This window comes from Lagopus leucura, unplaced genomic scaffold (genome assembly GCF_019238085.1).
Source record: "Lagopus leucura isolate 7727_CA_CO unplaced genomic scaffold, USGS_WTPT01 Super-Scaffold_73, whole genome shotgun sequence".
Taxonomy (NCBI): Eukaryota; Metazoa; Chordata; class Aves; order Galliformes; family Phasianidae; genus Lagopus; species Lagopus leucura.
The window spans coordinates 84,201,548-84,226,961 of record NW_024962252.1 but is presented as its reverse complement, the minus strand read 5'-3'; the positions used below and the strand labels follow the sequence as shown (position 1 = coordinate 84,226,961).

At 39.9% G+C, this 25,414-nt stretch overlaps 1 protein-coding gene across 1 annotated transcript in view; it reads right to left on the bottom strand.

Annotated features, from left to right (window-relative positions):
• Positions 1-25,414, bottom strand: part of TGFB2 (transforming growth factor beta 2) — a 62,078-nt gene that overhangs the window by 16,815 nt on the left and 19,849 nt on the right. Inside the window, exon 2 of the mRNA XM_042895167.1 lies at positions 5,761-5,924. Coding sequence (XP_042751101.1) covers positions 5,761-5,924 — 164 coding nt within the window. The remainder of the gene's footprint in view (positions 1-5,760; positions 5,925-25,414) is intronic.

The following is a 25,414-nucleotide window of genomic DNA, read 5'->3' as shown; positions in this document are numbered from 1 at the left end:
CGTAAGAGCTGGCTGCACGTGAGATAAGCTGTCAGATGGCAGAGAATATGACACACTGATAAATACTTCCCCTCACCCACGCTCAGGGTGTTTGCCAAAGGTACTCTACATGTGGTCTTAAACATACTGAGTATTTTGTAGGTACAGTGTTTGGAATAACAATTAAAAAAGAATTCTTGACTGAAATACACTAAAATTTAACCTTCTCTGATCTTCAGTTGCTGGGGTTGGGTGGGTAAAGCAGGAAGTTATGTGCACACTTTATACTGAGTTTAGCACTTCAAAAAGCACTGCACATTTGCCACTTCACTGTAACCTCACAACCAATCTGCGTGCAAAGGCCTGGCTTCAGGACAGCAATACATAAATTGTGGGATCCAAATATACCACTTGAGATGCAATGCAATTGTGGAGCAATGGCAGTCAGTTACTGAACTGAATGCTACTGGGTGATATCTGTAACCCAGATATCTCTCGCCCAGCTCAGTGCCACAAAAACTTCTTCCCGCTATTTTGTTCAGTGGTGTGAGAGATGGCACTTTTGGGGCCAAAAAAAAAGGGCAAAGTCCCTTTGCTCTCGATTGTACTGAGATCAATCTGGAGCAGCACTACTGTGGTCAGTGTAAATTGCTTCATATTTGCACCACTGAGATCTGGCCCAAATCTATAGCAGCTCATTTTAAATGTATTCCCTAACTGAAAAACAAGACACTTTCTGAACTGAAGGCATTTGAAAGACTGACTGTGGTTTAAATTTAAATCTGACTCATAGTGGGGTAATATGTTCCATTGCATCTTCCTTCTTATACCTTCAACAGAGGAGAAAGGCCCTTAAAGAAACCAGGTCTGATATTGTCTGGAAGATGGCCACTTCTTCCTGTGCCCCATACAAGTGTTGTGGGTACCCTCAGCATAGAGAGGATCATACTCAACTCAGAATCATAGAATACCCCAAGTTGTAAGGGGCCCATAAGGATCACTGAGTCCAACTCCTAAGCAGCTGGAGAGACCTAAGGTCTGCTGCTCTTGGTGGCTTTCAATTCCACATCTCAAAGCAGTGTTCTCCTGGGCATTAGCCTGGTGCTGCACAAACCTTGGACACTTCATATGGTAAGGACCCCCATTCACCATCCAGTAGCTAACTACAACACATGGCACCCTAGGACAATGACACCAAAAAACAGCTCTTCGGATGTATTTTCTGTGATGCTTTATGATGCAGTACCAAAACACAGTACTGCTTCTAGAGGAAGCGGTCATTACTTGTCATTGTTTGATCATCTGTACACAATAAAACTATCTCAAAAACAATACTGAACCACTGTTTTTCACCCCACAAGGGTTTTCACTTGTCCAGCTTTGCAGTGCTGCCCATTTATTTTTTGGAATGCTCATTCATAAAAGGCAAGCTTTTTCTAAAGGGAGCAGGTACTTTATTCATAAATACAGAAGCACCTTAATAAAAGAAAAATGTGATGAAGTCTTCAAAGCGGGCAAGAATACTGATGAACAGAGACATTCTCATGGCAACCGAGCTTTATCTGATCAAATTCCAATAAAGCCTGCATTTGGCATAAATCTTTAAAAACATAGTGAGGGCCACTGGAGGATGCTCAAACTTGTTTATTTAATATTACTCCCTCCCCTAAAAGTATTTTATCCTCTCAGTATTTTCTGAAGGCTTGGTGCACGTTAAGAAGTGCATCCAGTGAAGATGCTGCGGTGGAAAGTGAAGTATGGAGCTGCTGCCTCTGAGGTTCTGTTGCTTCCTTCCTTCCCTGCAGCTTCCCACTCTCCAATGTGCTGATGCTCAGCAGAACTAGGGATTAACCTTTGCTTTTAGGCAGAAGAAATAGCAGAAAAGATGGTGCCTTTAAAGAATTAAATTCTATGTGGTTTCACTTAACTAGAGCCAAGAAAAGACAGAAGCTTTTATACAATCTTATAAAAGAAGCTTAATTCCCATTTCTATGAGGTTTGTTGTTTTTTTTCCCCCCCCCATCATTAAGACTACTTAATATGCATGCTTCCCATCTGCACAGGAACACACAGATGTGACTGACTAATCCTAAAATACCCAGAAAAGTATTCTGGTTGAAAACAGACATTAAAGAAACTGTTTCTGCTCCTGGGGATTACCGTTTGCTCCCCCCGGCATCGGGAGAGGAGGAGGATGGCGAGGTGCAGCATGTCTCACTGTGCTGCTGTCAGAGCTTTGCTCAGCACTCAGCTGGAAGTGAACAGAGGACAGCCAGCACTTTGAAAGGGGGCTTAACTTCGGTCCAGGAATTCTGTGAATACACTCTCCCAAGCAGTCTGCAAACATCCCAGCTAGGGAACTGTGAATGTGGGGCCAACGAGCTGCCAGGCTACCCATGGACCCGAGAGATGGCATATGTCTACCTCACTCTCAGAAGAATTCACCTCCAGAACCTATTGCTCAGAATCCCATTCGCACCATAGGGCACAGCCAGTTTGCCCAGTGGACAAACAAACCAAATAAATGCATTAAGGTCGGTCCTCTGCATCTAACTGTGCTGGGTGGGATGGGGTCTTGCTGGGAGCAAGGGGCCCAGGCTTGCCATGCCAGACAGCCCCAGACTGCCTTCCTGCAGTCAGTGTAAATCAGGGCTCTGCAGGAAAACATAAAGTCTTCCTCTGATGTGGTTTGGAAAAAGAAGCCAAGTGCAGCCTGAGGAAAACTTGGTTGAAAGGTGCAGTGCTGCATCTCTTTCTCATTTTAAGGGGTAGATCTCTAAGGTCAGAGGACCACACAAAGAAAGAATCAGGAGAAAAAATATTTATGCCTTGCTTGCTTATTTTTTTCCTATTTATCCTGCACATCTGTTTCTAGCTGTTCCTGATGCATGCTTTCAGAGAAGTATTGTCCTTTCTGCACCACTAGTATATACACTGCTACTAAACTGCCATTGGCCAAAATTAGACTGCATTGGGGTACCTACATGTGTGCAAGGGATCCCAGCCTCCCAATGAATTACAAGCTCTGGCTCTCCCAAGGACACTTCTGCCTCTCTCCTCCTGCTTAATGGGAAAAGACAAGACACAGGAACAACTACTCCCTGAAATTAAAGGTATGAGAGGAATTTCAAAAACTCTCATCAAGGAGAGTTCAGCAAAGCAAAAACAAGGCAACCTGAAAGTTGGTGAGAGGAAAAAAGAAAGAAAAAGGAAAAAAAAAAAAAATAAAAAAATAAAAATGAGGGGGGGACTAATAATTAAATGTTGCTTATGCAAGATGAAAAACCACATTGTTGCTTCTGGGCACAACAGCCCTGGCAAGCCCAACACTATCTCACAAGACAGGAAACAGCACTTATGAAGGGAGGAGGAGCAGCAGTTACACTTGCCAGATCTTCCAGCAATCTCTAAGAGGCTCTGTCTCCATGCGTGGCTTCTCATGCTTCAGGCAAATATACCTGAGAAAGTTTTCAACCCTTACAAGATGTATTTCTCTCTCCCACTTCCACTGAAATGGGCATCCTCCCCATTCTTTTACCTCCCATGTTTGGTCCTCTGTTAAGTCACTCTTGTCAGTCACTCTTGTCATTACACAATACAGAACTTCTTCCAGCATCATCTTGCACAGCTTCCCTACATTCTGTTCCTCAGACTTCCCTTATTTTACCTTCTAAAACTTATATTCTTTTTTAGGATTCTTCTATAGCACTGTCCTCCAATAAAGCCTCCTCTCCCATTACTTCTTGTGTTTGCTACACCTGTTAAACACTGCATGCAGCTTCAGGCATTGTGATGGAGAGATGTAGGAAGGTTGAGGGACTCCTGGTAAGAAATCCATGCAATTCAGATAAGTCAACACAGAGCTAACATAACACCTGCATGAAGAGTACTGTACATAAGACTGCAAAGGGTAAATACGACCAAGAGGCAGAGTAGTGGCACAAAAAAGCACTAAACAGACAGCTCTTACTAATTGATGAGTTCCCTGAAAAGAAACATTCCAGGGACAGCTTGCCTCTCTACAAGTAAGGCAGCGAGTAACATGCCTAATGAAAACCCAGCACAAACACACTCACCTTGCTGCCCCTGGTTCATCTGACTAGGTATAGAAAAGCCCCATTATCTACAATAGCCTGCACTCATTACTTACCCAGTGTTTCACCAAGTACATCTCCACCCACTCTGCCTTACTCACTGGCTATATATTTATATAAAGAAGCCAAGTATCTGCTGTGGGTGCAGGTGTCAGTTATTTTCATGGGCACAGGCTTGCTGGAGTCAGCCTCTCTCAAGTGAGCTCCAGCTGTTTCTCATCACAATGCAAATTCCCAGCTGTGCAAAGGGCCTTTCTTCCCTACCTCCGCCGAACCCTTTCTGTCCCACATTCCTCAAACATGGAGGTGCAATGAGCCGAGCTCAGGGAATGTCAGATGTATTTCTTCCAGGTGTGTGATTAACAGCTCTCAGAAAGCCCAGAGATGCCATTATCTCCATTTAGGATGTCTGAACAGTGAGGTCAAGCCAGAATATATGATTGTTTTGACAGGCTGGTGTGACACCATCACAGGGACTCATAGAGTAATTCTTTGTGATGGCTGTCAGACATTGAGCACACCAGTGGCTTTCAGCAAAGATTTCTGTTACTTCTCTTAACAAGTGGAATGCTACTTAGGCACCTTTTCTGCCTGCCAGTTCACGGAATGCACACAGCCAGGCTGCAATCTTGACAGCAAGCACCCGGTGACCACCTGCAGACCTGAACCCATTCAGCGGGGAATCACACTTCTGTCCTGTTTAAATCATGTTTAAAATCCCAGAGCATCATTTCCTGCCCTCAGTCTCAGTCTGGCTTATACCGTCACTTCAAGAAGCACGAGCACAGATTCTGCTCTGTCTACTCCCAGCTAGGTTTGTGCTTAAGCAAATCAGGCGGCAAAATATGAACTTTGAAAGTAAGGGTGATGACTAACTCAAATTTGCACCCACAGGATCTGACCCAGGCTCTGTGGGGCTGCACACTCACAGCAGTGCTCAGATACAGCAAATAAGGGTAGCAAAAACAGAGATAAAGAGGGGTTTGGTATAGTTTACAGGATAGCTTTCTACCTAGCAGGTTTTCAGCTGAACAAGTGCCGAATTGATGGAACAACCATGAGTTTTACCCAGTAAATAACTGTTGGAAGTCGAATCCCTTTTTGCTTTTGAGCTTCTCAGCAAGATGAACTATGCTTTACACAAAATATGCTCTAGCCAGTATTTCCACAAACAAATGCACAGAATCCTTGCAGTTGAGTTTAATGGATTCAGCATGTGTGCAAGCTGACTCACTATCTAGCTAGAGGAGCCTCTGCTTGAGTTTGTTTACACACAGAGGAAGTTTTGTGGGGTTGTGATGGCTTCTATGAAAGACTGAATTTGCTTCTTTCAGTGACAACGTCATCTGATCAAGTTCATAAATCATTTAATGTTACCACTGAACAGGAAAATGCAATCAGAAAACAAACAAAAGAGAGAAAAGTCTTAATGACAATACAGAGTAAAAAAAAAAAAAAATCTTTAGATCATTTTCTTCCTCTCTCCACAAATCCTGAATTTTCCACTGCCTCGCTTGAAGCCCTGGGCCACCATACAGAAGTGAAGCTGAATGCTGGAGTCCCGAGGCACACTTTTCTAGTAAGTGTGTATATTTCAGCTTTGTAAGACTTTGAATGAAGCTGCTTCCAGGAGAGAGACAGAAAATAAACTACTTTTGACAGACAGCAGTAACAGCTGGAGCCCTACCTGGTACAGCTCAATTCGCTGCTCCGAGACCCGTGCCTTCGAGTTCTGCAGGCGGAAGACCCTGAACTCAGCCTTCACCAAGTTGGATGCATTTTTCTCCATCGCCGAGACGTCAAATCTAACGATTCTGAAGTAAAGGCTGTAATAGCTTGGTGGGATGGCATCTGCGAGAAGGCAATGCAATTATATATTTCTTAAATGATAAAATACATTTTCTTTCATCTATTTCAATACAAGACAGCCGGAAGGCACTAAGGGAAATATTTGTAGCATGATTCAATTTCCAATGGCCAATTTAGTATCATTAACAATTTAACCCCTAAAAAACCAACCCCACGTGTGTTTGATTACAGGAAAAGTAGATTAATAGAGATTAACAATCACTTCCATCTCTACTTCAGGGCATGCATTTAACCCCACTCTTTTGACAAACTGGTGGAAAATCCTGGATGCTTACAAATTGGAAAAAAAAATCCTAACAGTTTGTAGCTGGCAATTGCCTTCAGACTTGTAAGGAATTCACAAGAGATATACTAAGAAGACAAGTAACAGGAAATCGTTTGATCTGTATTTCTCTAACATCCATTTTCTCCCAGGGCATGGCATATAAATTAGTCAGCTTCAGGTTTTGTTTTCTACTTAGTTATTAAAGATTTTATTGGAATAAAATATTCATTCTCATTATAACAAGGGCAGGAATAGAAGAGAAAAAAGAAAAGGAAAAAAAAAGCAAGCAGATAGTAGACAAATGGAATTACATGCATATTGACCATTTGCAAACAGTAGAACTCATAAATTTAACCAACCATCCTTAATATGTTGCAGGGAAATTAGGAAAAAAATAAAAAAGCAGAAAAACAGAATCAAGTCGTCAGTAATGATATCAAAAGTATCAGTTTAGGTTTCAAAGCAATCCTTTCCTCCTTTGCAGCTGCAAACCCTGACTGAGGTTAAGCAGCAAAGTACTTTTGCACAATTCAGATTACCCTGAAGGGTTCAGTGATCATCTGAGGCTGTTCCACCTAATTTTGGCCAAAAGCACAAACAGAAAACCATGTGCAAAAATCTCTGAACATGCTCTGTATGTGTGACATTCTCCACACCCTGTTGTTTGGCAAGATTTTCCTCAAATTGCAGAGTAGGCATGGTAAGCCAAATTCAGGGATGAGTCAAAATGACTCAAAGGCCCTGATAAAATCTCCATTCAAGCTGAGAGAAAGGTTTCATTTTGAAATGTACAAAGAAACAGAAGATGAAAACTGTATCGTGGAGTCTGGGGAAGGGAGGAGGGAAGATTTTCAGCAGAGGAAGCAAACTTCACAGGTTTCCTTGGGGTCACACCAGCACAAAGACTTTGGATAATGATTATAAAACATTAAGTTTTCCCACTAGTCTTATAGCTCAGGATTTGTCATGTAGTATTATGAGACAACAGCCTGTACGTTAAGAGAGGTGAATGACTAAGATCCTATGAGGGGCCCAGGCTGTGTCACAAATTCTGCTGAAGCCTTATGAGGGCCTGTCCCAGCTCTCTGGCCACCCAGGCCATCCATTCAATCAACCACTGCTGGAGTAAAATACTATCTTCTGGAAGTTACGTAATTCTTCACAGATGCATTATACATAGCACAGATTGGAGAAAGCAAGAAGAGGACTTTGAGGGGACACCTCATCTCATGGCTCTTTCCAAATCTCCAAGGAATTTGTGTAGAAGTGGGGGTCAGTCTCTTTTCTCAGCTGAGAAGTAATAGGGCATGAAGAAACAGACTCAAGTTGTGCCCAGGAAGTTTTAGTTTGGATACTGGGAGGAATTTTTTCATGAAAAAAAGTGGTCAAGAACTGGAAAGGGCTGCTCAAGGAAGTAGTAGAGTCCTCAGCCACAGAGGTATTTAAGAGATGTGTGGACTAAAAAAAATGCTTCAGTGGTGGGACTCAGTAGGTCAGGTTGATGGATTTGGTGATCCTGAACTTCTTTTCCAACCTAGACCATTTTATGCTTCTACCTTTACCTCTAATGATTAATGATTAAAGATGCTTTGACTAAATCATTAATAATGCCTATTCATATTAATGAGATACATTATTAGCTTTAGGACCACCTTTCAAACATTTAATGTTAAGACAGCCTATTATCAGAACCTCTGAGCAATGTAGCAGTCCCCAACTGCACTAGGCAGCAATGCTCTTACACATTTAACATCCTGTTCATATGAGCTCTTCAAGTGACTATTTATAGGCTCAACTACAGAATAAATACAAAGTATTGGTCAGTCACAAAATAAAGCATAACTAAGTGTATGTATCCTCTTTACATTATTCACAAAATTCTCCTAGATAATTGAACGAAATTAGTTTTAGAATGTTCAGAGATGAAAAATCCTAAAAATGATCACAGAGATGAGAAAAGTCTTAGAAAGGCAGGCCTCAACTATAGATGCATTATAAGTGACAGTTCTCAAAATGTTTAAAAATCCTCTGAAAGAGTATTTTCCGAAGAGGGCTTTCAATATGGTCAAATGTGCAAGGGGTGTAAATACAACCCTGAAGCCCCAGATATCCCTGTGGTTTTATTTAATTAGGAAAAAAATGATTCTCAAATTTTTCACACTTGCAGTATTCTAAAATAAACCCTAATGCATCATGATCAATATTGTTGTCCACCAGCTACAATCTTATAATGAGAAATAAAAGAAAAAGGGATGGGTTAGTCTTTCAACAGCGTTGTTCTTCTTTATCTTGAAAAATACATAAGTGCCAGTCTCACTCAATGCCAGTCTTCTCCCTCAAGAAGACCTAAATGAAGGTCTTCTGAGTAAAGCTGAATTTTATGTGATGATGATCTTAATTTTGGTAGATTTTGAAAATTCTTAAGAAAGCTACTCAGTTCAGAGGTTACATTCTCATTTAAGAGAGAAATAATCTCCTAAATTTATTTTTTTCTGCTACAGAAAACTCTAAGACTACTACTTGTTTCTCTGCCAAACCCAATCCTACTAGGAATATAATTTGGCATAATAGTATGTATGTATAAGATTGATGCTTCCAGGATGAGTTGTAAGTCGTCCTTCCCCATCATTTATTTGAGGCATCAGCCTACAATTTCTTACCCTGTGGACAAACCAAACGAGCAGACAGCCACTTGCCCTGGCACAGACAAACCCAGTCCATCTTGATTTTATTTCAGATGCAAAAGTCCTATTTAACTGTCTGGTTGATTTATATTTAGCTTCTAACTTATTTTAGAACTTTGTTGGACTTTATCTATAGTCTTTCTTTTCAGTTTTTGTATTTTAGATACCATACATTATAAATGTGTGAATATGCAACCAAAAGAATTTTCCTAAACCACCTCTACATTTGTATTTTTTCTCTCTTTCATTTATAAAGGAAACAATAACAGCTAGAGGAGGAATACTCTTCCAGTGTGCATGCTTTTACATGTCTGTACGAACAATACACAGTGAATGAGTATTTACCTTCTGCTGGACACCAGCAATGAAGAATGAATTCTCATCTTACATAAATTTCATCTCTTTCACAAGACAGTGTTATACCTTGCAACAGACCATAAGAAATTTGATTTATTCTATCATTCACAACAGCATCCATGGGAAATCAATATAAAAAACACATTATTTGTAGGTAACTAAAATAAAATAAAATTAAAAAAAAAAAAAAAAAAAAAAAAAAAAAAAAAAGGCTTTTTACTAGCTGGAGCTCTTTCCCTGTGAAAGAATGGCTGCACACTTGGGGTTCACATGAAAATTCATCAACATGAGGACTGGGAATTGAGACTAGCAACTCTGCAAGGGAGTGGGAAGAACCCTATGGAGTTTAGAAGGATTTGGATTAGCCTTTTAAGTGGTCTCAGATGCTGCAATTTATGTCTCTGTGACTTCACCTTAACCTGGCAGATATATCTATGTAGTCGCAGTTGGATATCTATGGATTTCACTCTGATTTTGGCCAAATAGCTCCAGTAGACACTAGGATGAATCTGAACAACTTTGTGCACTACTGCAGACCAGATTCCTTAAGTATTCTTTGAAAGATTATCATTAATGAGTGGAATTAAATCATTGTTTCCTGTAGCTTGGAAAAAACAATTTTCTTTTGTTTTGGAGAGAGGGGAATAGTAAATACACTGGAAGATTCCATTTTTATCATCTTTCAATTACTTATTAATTCAACCCCTACAAAACTGTTTCAGCTCTAATAATCATAATCACATTCATCACAGTAAGGCTGAGATGAGTTATAAAACACAGTTGGAGAAGGTGAAGGCAGCTTCCATCTTCTTTCCTTTAGTCTAACAGCTCCACATGCTCAACACTGAGCATTGCAGGTTTAACTTCTTTATTCTTTTTTTCTTTTTATTCCCTGTTTGAGCTTAAATTTCACCAGCTGCTTTATACAGGACAGTTCAAACTGCTAGCTTGGGAAGCTTTCCAGTATGTGAGTTCTTATTGACTTTGTTCAGTGTTCGTGAGTGATACCAGCCTGCAGCATTGTCCCATTTAATATTATCATAGGATCATAGAATCGTTAAGGTTGGAAAGACTACTAAGATCATCTAGTCCACCCATCAACCTGTGCCTATGACCACACTAGAACATATCCCTTAATGCCACATCTACCTTTTTCTCAAAAACCTCCAGGTATGGTAACTCCACCACCTCCCTGGATGGAGGTTGGAACACCACCAGGAGACTGCATACATCCCCTCACCAACCATCCAAAAGAGCAAGTAGATTCCAAGGCACTCCTCCTGGAGGAAGGTGAGATGGGTTTGAACTTCCTTAAGCCAAAAGTGGGAACTGCAGGAGGCTGAACCCCAAGATGTTCTCCTAGAGACACTCCCAGAGTCAGGGACCTCCTGCACAACAGGACAACACTTTTGTCTTCAACAGTTGTGTCATACCAACTAGGGCTTTTCTCACAAGTACTACATGTATTGACATTTCAAGAGAAAGAAAAACCACTCTGACACAACAGAGAGTTGTGCTCATTTTCTGGAAAGGAAAAACTCCTACATCCAATTGTATCCAAACAAGGGCTTTTTTTCTCCTCTGAATTTTCATTTCTGCTATTGAAACAAACAAACAACAAAAATAGTGAATTATTTGCATAGCCCAAGATAGACAATGTAAGTAACTTTATATTCTCTTTGGAGGAGGCCAAACAGGCCGACATCACACATACACTCAAACTGGAAAGGCTGAGAGCTTCAATCCAATCCTTCCATCAAGGGCTTGCAGTAAATGCTCCAAAGATTTATTTTTATTCCCTTTTGTGTTTATTAAACTTTGGAGGGTTTCTTTTCCTTTTTTTCTTTTCTTTCTGGTGCTTTGCCCACTCCTTATTACAGCAGTTACAAAAAAATGGAGTGCCCTTTTTTTCTCGCCTTCTTTTTTCCCTCCTCTTCTCTCTAACTGCAGAACATGAATGGCCATGTAGTAGCTTTGAAGCAGCACATGCAAATATTTACAAGATTAGCTTGATTGTTATTAAACGCAGTTGTTATGCTTTCCTCTCTCTGGCAGGCTTCCCTAAGCTCTCTGACTATTAGGACCATTTAGGCTGTTCAGATTTCAGCTCACTGATAGCAAATCCTTAATTTTTTATTTTATTTTATTTTATTTTTTTCAACAAACAACAAAACTGTTGACAATGTAGTGAATAAGGCTTTCGCCTTGCCTCTGGAGCAGCCTTCCTGCCAGCACAGGGTAGGCACCCATCTGCAGTGCAACACATGGCACAATGTCTGTGCACTCTTACTCCACTTGTTTTGGCTGAAGAATCCACACCAGTAACTGGTGGCAAGGCATTTACCACTTGATGAACCTTAGATATGTAATTTATCTGAGGGAAAGTAGTACGGATGATTCATGATGTCACATTAGCTAATACTTTCAGTCTTAGTGCACTTGGTTAGCCAACACTTAACAAGAGAGATGGACAGGAGTCAACAAAGACGGAGATAAAACTTCATCAGGAAGACAGAATGAGAACAGTTTGGGGATCCAATTGCTGTATGGCTCTTTTAAAGGTCAGATCAAGAAGGATTGAAATCTAATGGCTCCTTCCTCTTTTACCACCACTACTGACTGCTGGGCCTGTCACCCCAGTGAAATAGGGAAGCCTTAGCATGTCTTCACTAAGATAGCACATCTTACAGTCCTGAGATAATTCCTCTTGGAATAAAAACAAAGAAATCAAACCTTACTCTCAAAGGTCTTCCCGCTGTAGCTATTTAAGCAGGAGATTCTTCCACCAGTTATGCTAACAGAAGCCAACTCTGAAGGCTGTTTTAGTAAATTCCTACTATATAGACCAACTATATGCATTAGTATATATTAGCTGATCTTTTCTTCTTTGTAATGAACTCCCAATGAGCTCCTGCCATTCAACAGGGAATGCATACACTTAATTATTACTCCATAAACTGGCTACGAGGGCTCAATAAATATCACTAGCAGACTCCAAGGTGCTCAGAGCTAAGATGCCTGGCAGTGCTTACATAGCACAAATGCATGGTTCATTTTTCTGCTTACACAGTCTGTCAAGCTTCACATGTCTACAAAATATACATCAGTGAAAGTCTACATGGGAACAGAATCACAGAATTGCAAGGTTGGAAATGACCTGCAAGATCATCTAGTCCAACCACCCTCCCATTCCTATTAGTACCACAAGCTACTAAACCATATCTCGTAGCTCCAACTACTTATATAACTTATATCCCCGTTGAACCACTTGATATTCCTCTTTTAAAATACACCAAGATCTATGAGAACATATGAAAAGTAATCAACTGCAAGACGTTCTCCTGATTGAAAAGTTAGGTACAATGAGGAAGAGATAGAAAATTCCTGAAAATACAATTATGATATGTATTCCTTAAAATCTGATAAGGAGCTTCTGGTTTTGCTGCTACTTTCTCATCATTCCACCAAGTCTGAAGCAAATAAAGACTAGTCAAAACTATGAGCTCAATAGCTCACTAACCTGGTTGCCTAGTTTCCAGATACTCAAATATTTAATTCTTTCAGGGTACTACTATTGCTCTGGGATTTGATAGACTTTGACACTTCTATATAATTCTTTTTTATACTCTTTGTTTCTGTAACTGTGAAAAAGTCCTCCAGTGGTCTTCGGATCAAAATGCAGTTGGCAGGAGAATGTAGTTAGCCTCTGGAAAATGACAATTAGGGATTAGGTTGAGTTCACAAAGACAAGCTGTAAAATAAAACTCTAACCATTTGAGGTATCCTAGCAAACTTGCACTGGATTCTTGGCAAAAAGGGGCTTTGTGGGTCACTTTGAAGACAGAAAGAGAATGGCATCTTGCTACATGCTTCCTAATTTGTGTCAGTTCATCTCTAGTAATATGCTGGAGTTGGATACGAGTCCTACAGCAGGCATCAAACCCTGCCAAGAAAAGCAGCTATTGTCATTTTAAGACTGTAACAATATAAAATGTTTTAGAATTTCGTATTTTTTTTTCTAATTCTTCTTCCTAGGCTGGGCTGGGCCAAATCATATTACAAGTTAATCCTTAACAGTATTTACATGCTGCAACTGAAACTGACTTTGGATGTTCCTTAGTTTGGTCTGAGACCACTGTAAAAAGGACCACAACTTTCACGTATCACTGAACTGGCCAACTTAACTGAATCTAATCAGCCAGAAATCCCTCATTTCAATCTTTTTTTTTTTCCTCACCCAGTAGGAATTACTCTGTCACCCTTTTACAGTTACTCCAATAAAGCTACTAGTTTACATACTGAATCTGAAACATAATTTAGCCTGAAAAAAATCCACACTGTTTGTACCTACTAAGGGTAGATAAAATAAATATTTTGAAAAATCAATCACGGCTTCTTTTTTTCATCTCTTCTCCATCCTACTCGTACCATATGAAGAAAAACCACTGGGCCAACACAATACATGTTTGTCCATCTCCTTTCTGGTGCAACACCAAGAACCAAGAAATCCAGGGTACAGTAGACTCCTCTAATTGGCCTTTCCTGTGAAAAGTTCACAGCTATTTATTCTTCTATTCAGAGGAATTAAAATTAATATTGAAGAGAAAAACTGCACTGCCCTTTATCTGAAAAGCTGACCTAAACCCTCACACAGAGCCCATGACAATGATAGAGATATTGCCTACATCAGGTTTATGTCCTCAAATGTGTGTTAAGATGAATCAGCACAGAGATTTCAAAAACGTTTGTTATTGCTCCTTTACAGCCACAGGCACTTACAAGCCTTGGTTGTTTGCAAACTCTCCTGTCCCAAAACCATGTTCTGTTGAATAAGACTACATTCCTGCTTTTTTTTGATCTGCAGCTTTTAGGAAAGTGAGAACTGCCTTGAAGATTGTTTCTTCTATAAAACAAAATTCTTAAGTATTAACTTGTAGCACAGTCAGACTGAGTATTAAGCCATAACCTCTGAAGCTGGAGAAAGATCAAAAGCCAGTTCAAGCTGCAAACTCATAGCTAAAATGAAAGGGGAAACTGTCCAGTCTCTTTTAGGAAAGCAAAAAAGCAAAAAAAAAAAAAAAAATGATGCTACTTCTAGCAGATGGGCAAGGAGGCTCTCCCAGACTATGCCCCCCTGCTCTCAGGATAAAACAGCACATGTAGCACAGACCTGCACCCCAGCCCTATCTCCCTAGAAAAACAGCACTTAGCCTATTTTCAAAAGCTGAATTAACGATAAATGTGAGCTAGCACCTTGCATGGACTACCTGCAAAGCCTCTGGATGCATCCTGGTCTGCATATGTTTTCTGCCGCTAAGAATGCTTGAAAATGAATCTCCTGAAGAAAAATTCTGTAACATGAACTCACCCAATTCTCCTCTCTGCTTGACTTTAAGTCTTTCCAGGCTGTTGGCTTGCTTTCTCTCTCCCATGCCGAAACACAGGGGCTGGGTAATGTGAAAACACTAACGCATCACAAGAGAGCTATATTCAGGTCTTAATTTTGAGCCATTGTGCAATGTTTCACTGAGGTAACCTAATTACTTGAGAATATTCTGGAGAGTGGCAAATGCCAGTTTTTCCATTCTGGACCATCTTTCAGCATAAACAAATCTCCACACATTTTAGAAAGCCCAAAAGGTCTGACCCCAGTTCTCGCCTCCACTAAGTCCTATTTACACATCTCCTGTCACACAGAGGAGCCAAAAAGAAAAGCAAATACAAACCATACTGCTATCTATGTTGCTCAACAAAGAAATCTTGATCTTGTGGCAGATTAAAAGACATGGAGAGAAGAAACAGCAGAACAGCCCTCTTTCTCAAACTTAACCCCCACTATAATCTCACTGTTGCTTATGCAACATTACATTGTTAAAAGGAACAGAGAAAAACAAATCCTGGAGTGTGTTCTTTACTCTGGGTCTCAGACATGGGCAGCAAGCCCATGGTCATTCATTCCCAACGGGAGCCAACAGATCCTTTTCTGCTGGGAAGATGCCCAACAACCTAGCAGAAAAGCAGCAGCACCTATCAACAGGCATTAGCACAAGTTACAATGGTACCAAAGTCTCTCTGAAATCCGAGTGATGTTTTGGTCCTATTAAATTTACTGACAAAACATTCCCACTGCTTTCAAAAGAGCCAGGAATTTACCCCCACACTTGTGCTGAAAATCCTCTCAGTCCATACAAGTAAACCATCTCCAGCTTCTCTGCCTCCTGTTCTCTGTGTATTTAGGTTGCCAACAAAAGGTCCTTCAGCTTTCAGCAGTTATTTTGTGAACATTCAAGGAAGAACTCCTTTCAAATCCCCATCAGGATCCTTTGACTGAGATCCCAGGTTATCATGTATCACCACTGAAATCAAATATGTAAATAGATTTGTGTTGTGTTTGGAAAATTCTCAGGTATGTACTTTGCTATTCTGCTTACACTGGAATGCAAGAAAAATACTCCTAGTGTCTTTCATCTCTCTCCATAAAGGGCTGCTCCTCTTTCAGCTAGGAATCATAAGCAAGAATTGCAAGAACAATCTCCTATCTCTGACAAGAAAAAAAAAAAAAAAAAAAAAAAAAAAAAAAAGGATAAAAAGTACAAAAAAACTTGTCAGAGAATAGGAACCAAACTTCCACAATGGCAAAACAAAACAAAACAAAACAAAAAAAATCAGACATGCTTAGCTGCTTGTGACTGCTATGACTATGGTGAACCATACCTGATCAAATTAACCTTTGGCCATTGACAAGACAGAGCAATAGCTTTCCTCATTACAAAGATTTTTTTCTCTCCCATTTCCCAACCTTTTTCTCAGTGCACACTACTGAAGTGGTACCTTTGGAAGTAATCTGTAAACAGAGATCTCTCTATCGGAATCACAGTATCACTAAGGTTGGAAAAGAAGGTTGGAAAAGACCTCTAGCATCATCTAGTCAAACCATCTACCCACTTCCATTACTGCCTACAAACCACATCCCTCAGTGCCACATCACCATGTTTCCTGAACATCTCCAGGGACTCCACCATCTTCCTGCACAGCTTGTGCCAGTGCCTCACCACACTTGTTATGAACAGAAGATTTCCTAATGTCCAAACTGAACTTCCCCTGGTGCAACTTGAGGCCATTCAGTGGGCTGATGTGCCAGATACAATCACAAGCCCAACTGCATTCCTCATGTATTATGCTCCTTTATACAGGATGCTGCCTGCAGCAGCTACAAACACCCAAGGAGGCTTCATGCTCCCTAAACCCCAGTAACCTTGACTCATTTTCATCTAAGAAAATATTTTCCATCCTCCTCTCAACAGCAGATTAGGTATAAGGTTAGATGTATGGGTGTGTGTTTGAGAAAAGGACTATATGTAAGTTTTTTTTTGTTGTTGGGTGTTGTTTTTTTTTTCCTCTAAATCCTTCCTCTCCTTGGCACCATTCTCATGAATTTCATTTGCACTGACAGCCCAGCCAGGAGGATTAAAACTGGCTTCCCAGTGTTATCTCAGTGCCAACTTACTAATGAGCTACATTTAAAAAAAAAAAATACATTGTGCAGACATAGTTTTATTGAAACCGTCAAAATCCATCAAAAAATTGAAGAGGCAAACCAGGTAAAGAAAGCAGGGCTCCTCCAGCCGCATCACAGGCAGGGAGGGCAGGAGATGATGCTGCTCACAGGTGGGACCTGGCAGCCCACCCAACAGGCAGCAGTGTTGCGAGGGATGGGATTAAACCTGACCTTCAGGCAGGAGCACAGGCAGTGAGAAATCAGGTTAGCATGTTTTTAAGGCTTGCCCCTCCAAGGAGAGGGACTCTATACTTATTTTAATATGAGCTGTGGTTAGCCATCATATGTCTCTGTCTGTAAAATTAGGCCATTTATCAGATTGGTGCAGCTTGCAAATCCTACAGCAGACATGCTCATTGCAGGCTCTGACTTGTGCCTTTAGTGCTGGATGACTTGAGCTGCACTTTAAGTCTGTGAGTACACATCAGCATTTTAATTTTCTTTAAGGGCTCCTAATCATAAGTATTGTTATGAAATACAAGAGGATAGCTGGAAATCCCTTGGATATATCCTCAGGATTATACACTGTCACGGCAAAACAATACAAAAGCCTTCACAAAAAAAATGTACAACTGCAGAACAAAGCTATGCTGGAAGGAAAAAAAAAAAAACAACACAACAAAACTGGGAAACATTTTGAATTATTTAAGAAACTACTAAGAAAACTTTCCCCAAATCTAATTTTCTCCAGCAGTGTCACAACAACCACAAAGCCGTCATACATGACAAACTCAGTAGTGTTGAAATCAAGGAAATGGCAGTGAAAAGACATTCTTGGGCTATTTCACAATTCAATTTAAGCTGTTCGTACTGCTGTGTTTAATTGTCTCTCTACCTTAGCACAGATTAATCCAAATTTCATTTATCTTGTTTTCTAGGCAAATGTTTTATTTTGCCTCTATTCATTTGGGGCACGGTTCAACCAACTGGAAATGAACATCTCTGAGATGAGCCATTAAATAAGTTTGAATATTCCACAGGAGAGCAGCGTAAGAGGCCTATCACTATGGTGCAGATAAAGAGCACAGGCATTTGCTTTACGCTGCTAAAGTCATCTTCTGAGCTCTCCTGAGCAGCCATGTGCTTAAAAGCCTTCCTGTCTAAGAGTGCCTAGCAGTAAGGAAGAACAGCAGGAATCCAGTCCTCACTATGTTGCTCAGTGTGAGACCTCACATGATTTTCATTACTGCTTTCCCATCTCACCCAAGCCTTGTGTTTTTGGGAGATCTCCATGCAGGAGGGATACGGGTGCTACTTTTCATGCCCATGCTGTCAGCGGCCTTCTGATTCAAACTCCCAGCGTGAGATGATGAGTGCCAACTTTCTGAGAGCATGCAGAGATTTACCTACCAAGCTGAGCCTGTCCCATCCATCTCAAAATGGCTAATGGACAGCCACCTGTTACTAGTGCTCTCCAGACCTCTCCAGCCTGGTTTAAATTTCAGCCTAAATAGAGCCATTCAGTCTCCTCCAAATCTTTCACTATAAATGGGAAAAGAGTATGGTTCTAACTGACAGAAGCTGGTAACTGAAGATCCCTTGCACAACAGGAAGTTAAATGCAGTATTCTACAGAACCCAGCAGGGCAGTGATTTTTGCTCCAGCATGGGTGACCTTACTGAGGAAGAGATTACCATAAGCAATGTCTTACTGTCATGTAGAACCTGAAAGCAGTGACATCCTACTGTCATACATCTGCAGCACAAAGTCCTGTCTATGGCTTACCTACGGCTGCAGACCAATATATAAAGCAATGTGACTTCAAACTGCTGTCTCCTGAACTGTCCTCTTCCTCTGTCTCTCTTATGCAGCTCCCATGATCACATCTGTTAAGTGTACATCTATTATTCACTGCAGTTTGTGGTAGCTCTTTTACTGTTTTTTGCTGCCTCATCTCACTTGGAGCTTTCCCATCACTTCATTCCTTTAAACCACTGTGCATTTTCCTTCTTCAATTAGTCCCTTAAAACTTTCCTTCCTCTTTAAGCTTGTGATTATTCTTTCATTAGAGCATTTTGTGGTGCCCTCTAAGGAGAACAAAATTAAATTTAAAAACAAAACAAACAAGCAAACAAACAAAAAAACACCCCAGCACAATTACGCTGTCATGTTCCGTTCAACACAGTAATGTACAGTTTGTAAGGAACTGAGCCAACATGCAGATCGATAATGAGTTCACCAAGCTCTTCTCTCTATTGTAAGGGAAAGAAAGTAAAACTGACTATAGAATCACAGAATATAAAATAAATGAAATGAAGTAGGGTTCTGCAAATGAAAGCTCCCTGTGAAAAGAGTTTCCAGGTCTATGGTTTTAATTACTACACAAATGAATGGAAAAAGAGATTAAGGAATTCACACAATTGTAACACATCATATTTGGAATTGCGGCATTTTTTTCAGTTACAATAGCATAGAGGCATAATCAAATAAAGTCCAACTGAACTGGATCCAGCTTCTCACTGATGTTTCATTTTATTAAGACAAAAATCTGAAATCATACTTCAGAGCATTCGGATGGGAGTGAAATATGAGGTATCTGGCTGATTTTGCACGTCTTCCTCATTTCTTCTCAGAAGTTTAGGATTTAAAAATGTTCATGAGTTCCAGTAGTTCAGCTCTGCTCATTACCAGCCCTGTTTGTAAACAAGATTTCTAGCACTGACTGAGCCACAGTCCGTGGTCTCTTCTGAAGAAGCCTTGTGAGTATGCAAAGCCAACTGCTTGCAAATAGAAAGCATGCACAGGAGCAAAAGCGTTACAACTGCTCGTGTTATTGTAAGGATTGGCTCATGTTTGCAAGCACAATATCCTCAGCAAATCCTATGGATTTTCATCCACGACTAGAGTAGGCCTGTCATTTTTTCCTTTTCTTTCCTCAGTTTTTCTCTTACTACCATGCATACTGATTTCAGCCCAAATAAACTGCCCACGAGCAACTGCTCTTTACACTGCCTTCACATAAGTCAATTACCCAGGAAGAATGTAGCATGCTGCACCAGCTCATTCAAGCTTTTTTTCCTCAAGCCTAAAATCTCCCCAGCTCCCCTCTCCTCCACAGGCCTGCTCTTCATCTCCAGCCAGACTGAAATCTGGTAAATATTACTCTTACAAGGTAACAGGTCTGGAATGTGAAGCATCCGAAGCTCAGCAGAGTCTCTTCTTGGCACCTCAATACATGCACTCTGTTGCCAGCTGCCAAACAGAATTCAACTGGCCTTATTTGATTCAAACGAAGATATTAAATCCTGGGACTGTGGAAACATTATTTACCAATCAAGACTATAGTTAAAAGAAATGCCTTTGTAAAGGAAGAGCCAAGTGCTAGTTCCCTTTCTAGCACCCCTGAAAAGTGTATTGTCTTGAAAAAAAGCTTTCAACTCAGAATACATGCTTAATATTTTGTATCATCCTTCATAAATATAAGACAAGAATAGGAAGATAGGGGGTGGTTTGTTGTGCTTTTTCCTCTCATAGAGGCTTTCCCCTTGGCAGTATCGCCTGCACAACAGCAAGGACCAACGCGTGAAATCCTGACATTTCATCACAAGCTTTACAGAATGGTACTGTAAGCCAGCTGAAGGCCTTTCCTGAAGGAAAGATCTGGCATATATTTGACCACTGCCCTTCTTACGCAAAACTATTCCTAGCATTCAATGAATTAGAAAAGCCAGACCAAAAGCATCTGCTTAACAGTATCCTCCAAAGCAAAGACAGAGGACGCATCTACCTGGCCTCGTCCTCATGCACAAAAGATACTTCTGATGCTAAGGAATAAAAACAGACTTACAAAGCAACAAGTAAGCTCAAATTCTCCTTATAACTAATTATAACTAATTACTGAATATCATTAAACAATATGGCTTGGGAAGGAAAATTTGTATTATTTCTCACTACTAATTTAGACCTAAATCTATATGGAGTAAGAAGCTTGATTTTGAAAAATGTTAACTTCAAAGGTCTTAATTCAGGACTACGAGGCCCTGTGATCGTGCAAGATCTCTTTGGAATTTCATATTAATTGTTATTAATTTAACTACATGGATTAGGTTCTTGACATCCAACATGAGGTAGGAAGAGTGGATTCTCAGCTCAAAACTTTACTCTCCCATGTGAACAAATGGTTGGCACAGCTACCTACCAGTATAGACCCTGAACTGTACAGCTGGCTATATTATAAAAATTTTCATAAACTGAGATGTGTCAACTTGTTGAAGATCAGAACAGGAGAAACTATATAATACAGCATGTGCAGTTCAAAATACACATAAGAAATAAGCCCATCTTTTTACTTCTTCCAGAAAAGTTAGTGACCTCAGGATTTTCTTAGTGTCACTGTAACTAAAGGTAAATTGATCTTCCTCACACTACAAATTATGAAACTGCCTAACTAAAAAGCTTGCCCAACTGAAACTCTAATGTAGCTCAATTAGAAGTGCCTGGAAAAGAAGCAAAGACTACTGAGATATCTCCACAATAAGCTCTAAGTAAAGGTATCCAACATCTGCTCTTAGAGAGGGTGCTAATACCGTAACTCATCTTACTCAATAAGAACTTTACCTCAATTATAACTTTACTGATCTCCAGTTAGTCTATAAAGTGCTCATATATTTCAAGGCACTCTAAGGATTCCAAAATATTATGAGTTTTTAACCTAATCTTCAGAAGCATGAAAGCCCATTCTAAGATACAGCCAGCACCAATTAGGCATTTCCACAGTGCCTGCACTCTTGCAGGCGTTCAAGGATGTAAGATATGTTCTCTTCCAGATAAGCCTCAGAAAAAAGCCAACAAAATGCCACTGAGCTGGTACCAAGTACTTGAACTCAGTAATAGACATACCTAGAACACAGAGGATCTCTAACCAATGGCTCCAATTCAGCACCTCTCTACTCTGATATCAGATCTGGAACTGTGCATCTCCTGATCATGGGGCAGTGCAGTGGGAAGAAACAAAATCTTTTTGAATCCAAAAAGACACCAATACTCAGCACAGATGGTTACGCAAGAGTATCTGATTGAAGGCATGATCTTATTTCTCAGACCATGTTGGCTAGAAATTTTCTAAAGACTAATGACTACAAGTGATTAACTCTAACAGACTACATTTTACACAAAACTACCCTCTTCCTATCTTGTCTAAACTATGATCTAATAGTTTAATGGACTAAACACATAAAAAGTGAGTAAATAAATGCTGTGAGCAATTGAGATCCTCCTCACAATGCTTCAGAATGGTGAGAAGGTTTATTTTCTTTTTCAAGTTTTTGAAAAAATACAGTCTAAAGTTTGAACTTCTCAAATTCTAGTATCTGTTAATGCTAATACGAAACTTGCTATTTTTGTGTATGTATATATATAAACATACATGTCTTTTTTTCTGTAACGTTTTAAGCTAACAGAGCAAGATGAGCTAGACAGCATGCTAAGTCTTAAAACCACCCTATTTCAAACACTGGTTAACGCAAATCTGGAAAGTTGCCTTGTCTAGCGTAAAATCACATGCAGACTGAAAAAAGATCATTTTTTAATTCTTTTTTCAATATAACAGATTTTACACTTCAACATTCTAGTGTCTGGAACAGAAGATGAGAGCTGGGAGAAAAGGAGGAGAATGTACAAGGTTACATGTTACTGCAGGAACATACAAGGTAACACAGCTCATGACAGACTCTCAACCATCACTTTATAGTACAGTCCTTCCTCATGACAGGTTAACACTTAGGAAATAAATGACAATACCTTAGTAAGCATTCCATTCTTGTCTGTGCTAGTTATTCACAGTTGAGTGTTCACATTCAGAAGACCAGTCTCACTTTTTTGCAGCTAAGTGGAAATCTAGATGGATCCAGCTGGGTTTTCCAAAGCACAGGACAAATATCTCTCACCAACACACTAAGAATATTAGTCATTAGAATTGTGGCTACCTCCTTCAGATCATCTATAGAGGACTGTTTTTTAAACACGCATCACCAAGACTGAGTTTCTTATCCCTTATGACTATCACATTGGTAGCTACTACTACATACCAAACAAATGTTCCTTACATCACAGCAATAAACCTCTGCACCAATCGTAACTGAGTGATGGGGGGACAAACAGGAACCACAGGCCCCACAGGCAGGCTCACAGAATCAAGTCAATTGAATTACACCCAGACCTAACAACTGATGACTTTTTGCCTGCTATTCCCAATTGCAATTCTTGCTCAATTAATTTCAACATTTCACCTCTCCCTGAAATTTCACCTATTTTGTTTTACTTGCCCAGTCCGTTCTCTACTGAACAATAACTGTAAAGAAATTGGTTTTGTATTTACAAGCAGCCTACTTTCTGTTTTCTGGAGTATGAAGAAGTGTTGGAGACAAAATTTGCTAGAGAAAGAGGCATATATGCTAACGCTCACACACATATAGCACACAAAGAGACCAAAAATATAGAAGTATATATTTCAGACTAAACAGATTATTTCCAACTAAATATTAGAAAAAGATGTTATGACCATTTGTGATTCAGAAAGATCCAAAACTAACGCAGACTCCAGACAGAGATCACATTCAGTGAAAGAGCTCCATAAATCGCATCATGCAACACCATGACTGTGATAATGAACACGGATAGCAATTACAGACTCAAGCTCTGCACTTCTTAAAGATCAAAACAGACACAGAATGCATCAGTGGCTTCTCAGAATAGCCTAAAGAATAATTTTCAAACACATTTGTTCAAAGGAGCATGAAAACTATGGTAGCACTTCACAGGAGGTTGTAAATTTTCTGCTCTATATGCATTATTAGTCACATCTCCTACTGGTAGGGTTCTGCAGGTATTCAGCTGACCTATGGAAGTAGGGCTTCAGAAATATTCTTTGTTGCTTTAGTTGCATGGCACTGGCTCAAACTACACAGGATGTTTAAGCTTCTAAAGACCCATATTCAGAGGGAACACCATGCTGGAAAGTATCCTGTGAAACAGGGAATAGTCCAGAGAGTTTGTTGTTGAGTTTGGGTGTTTTACTTTGTTTAAAGTACTGGTGGTATATCCCGGAGGTAGAGTAAATGTTGTCGCAGAAGAACATGTGACAGTGACGTATCACACATATTTACACGTAACACAGTATGTGTCTGGAGTATTCTCCCTTCAGCCAACCCAAAGCACTGACTTACTATCAAAAGGAAAAGCTCCACATTGCTCAGGTGGAAATTTAGAATATATGATGAAAATGTCTGCATAACGCACATGAGAATGACATCTATAATCATGAGGAGGTGATGCCTTTTCCTGGCTTCTTATGTTGTGCACATGCGTATTGTAACACTACGGGGTGACACCTTCAATTAAGAACTAAAGGACACCAGCCAACCACCCTGTAGTCATGTCAGGTAATAGAGAGAAAATATTTACCATTTTTGAACTTACACAAAATTGACAATACATCCACAAAAGCTTTGCTGGAACGTAGAAAGAGCAAAACTGTAATAAGAATGAAACGTAACTATAAAATGACTGAGAAAATAATCCAAAATCCGGGCTAAATTTCAAGGACAATGGAAGAAAACAGGGTATGGCAGATAACTGAGTTCTGACTGCATCGCTGCAGCAGAAATAAAGTGCTCTCAGACTACAAGAAAAAGTGAAAATAAGACTTTACTATAGAAATTAATTGGCATTGTATCATGAATCTTTCTTTTCTTGCTGAACATCTCTTTCCATTAGGAACGTAGTAAAACAGACAGAAGTCTGAGGTAAGCAAGGAGATCCAGAGGCTCCAGAATCTAATAAAAGACAACATGGACTGAATAGCTATACGAAAAGCAGAGGAAAGGGTCAAAATTCAACTATGCAGACATTTGAAGTAAGTTAGCATCAAAAACAACAGCATTTTTAGGGCAGTAACATCATATCTTTGGAATCCACCCTGTTTTTAAGAATAGCTGCAAAACTGCTACATTGCTTTTTCTTTGGCACTCTTGGCCTAACAATGATAAATACCTAGAAGGCAACTGAGTGGACCAGAAGCAGTAAATTAAGTAAAAGAACCACCCCACAGAAATAAAAAGCTTATGATGTGCATAAGGTAAATATAGCATCTTGGCTTGACAAAGTTCTGTGTTTTAATTAGCTGTGGCTGGCAGTTAAGAATCTGTGCTAAAATAATAACCTAAATAATAACTCTGGCCTCTAAAAGCACTGGGGAAAGGTAACTGCTAAAAACTTGTGTACTTGGTATTCACAAGTACACTAAACGAAAAAGGACACACCAGCAGTGATGGAAAGATAGCAAATAGCCAAGCAAATCCTTTGTAACCTCAGCTTTTTGCTGGATATACTCCAGTGGATATAGCTGAACTCTCAACTACACTGTCCTGAAGGAAGGTGTACTCAATGGCCTCTCACAGCAGAACTCCTGTGCACATGTAACTCTCACAGGTTAAAATGGAAGTTACTTTCAGAACAGTTATTAAAGGTAGGAATTAGCCTGTGGTTATGTGTTAACAACTTCATCACAAATCCCTGTTCCACAGGGCTTACAACCATGTTGCAAACATCCATAATTAACTATGGCAAACCTATCCTCAAGGTTTGCCACTTATAAAAATTAAAACATTGC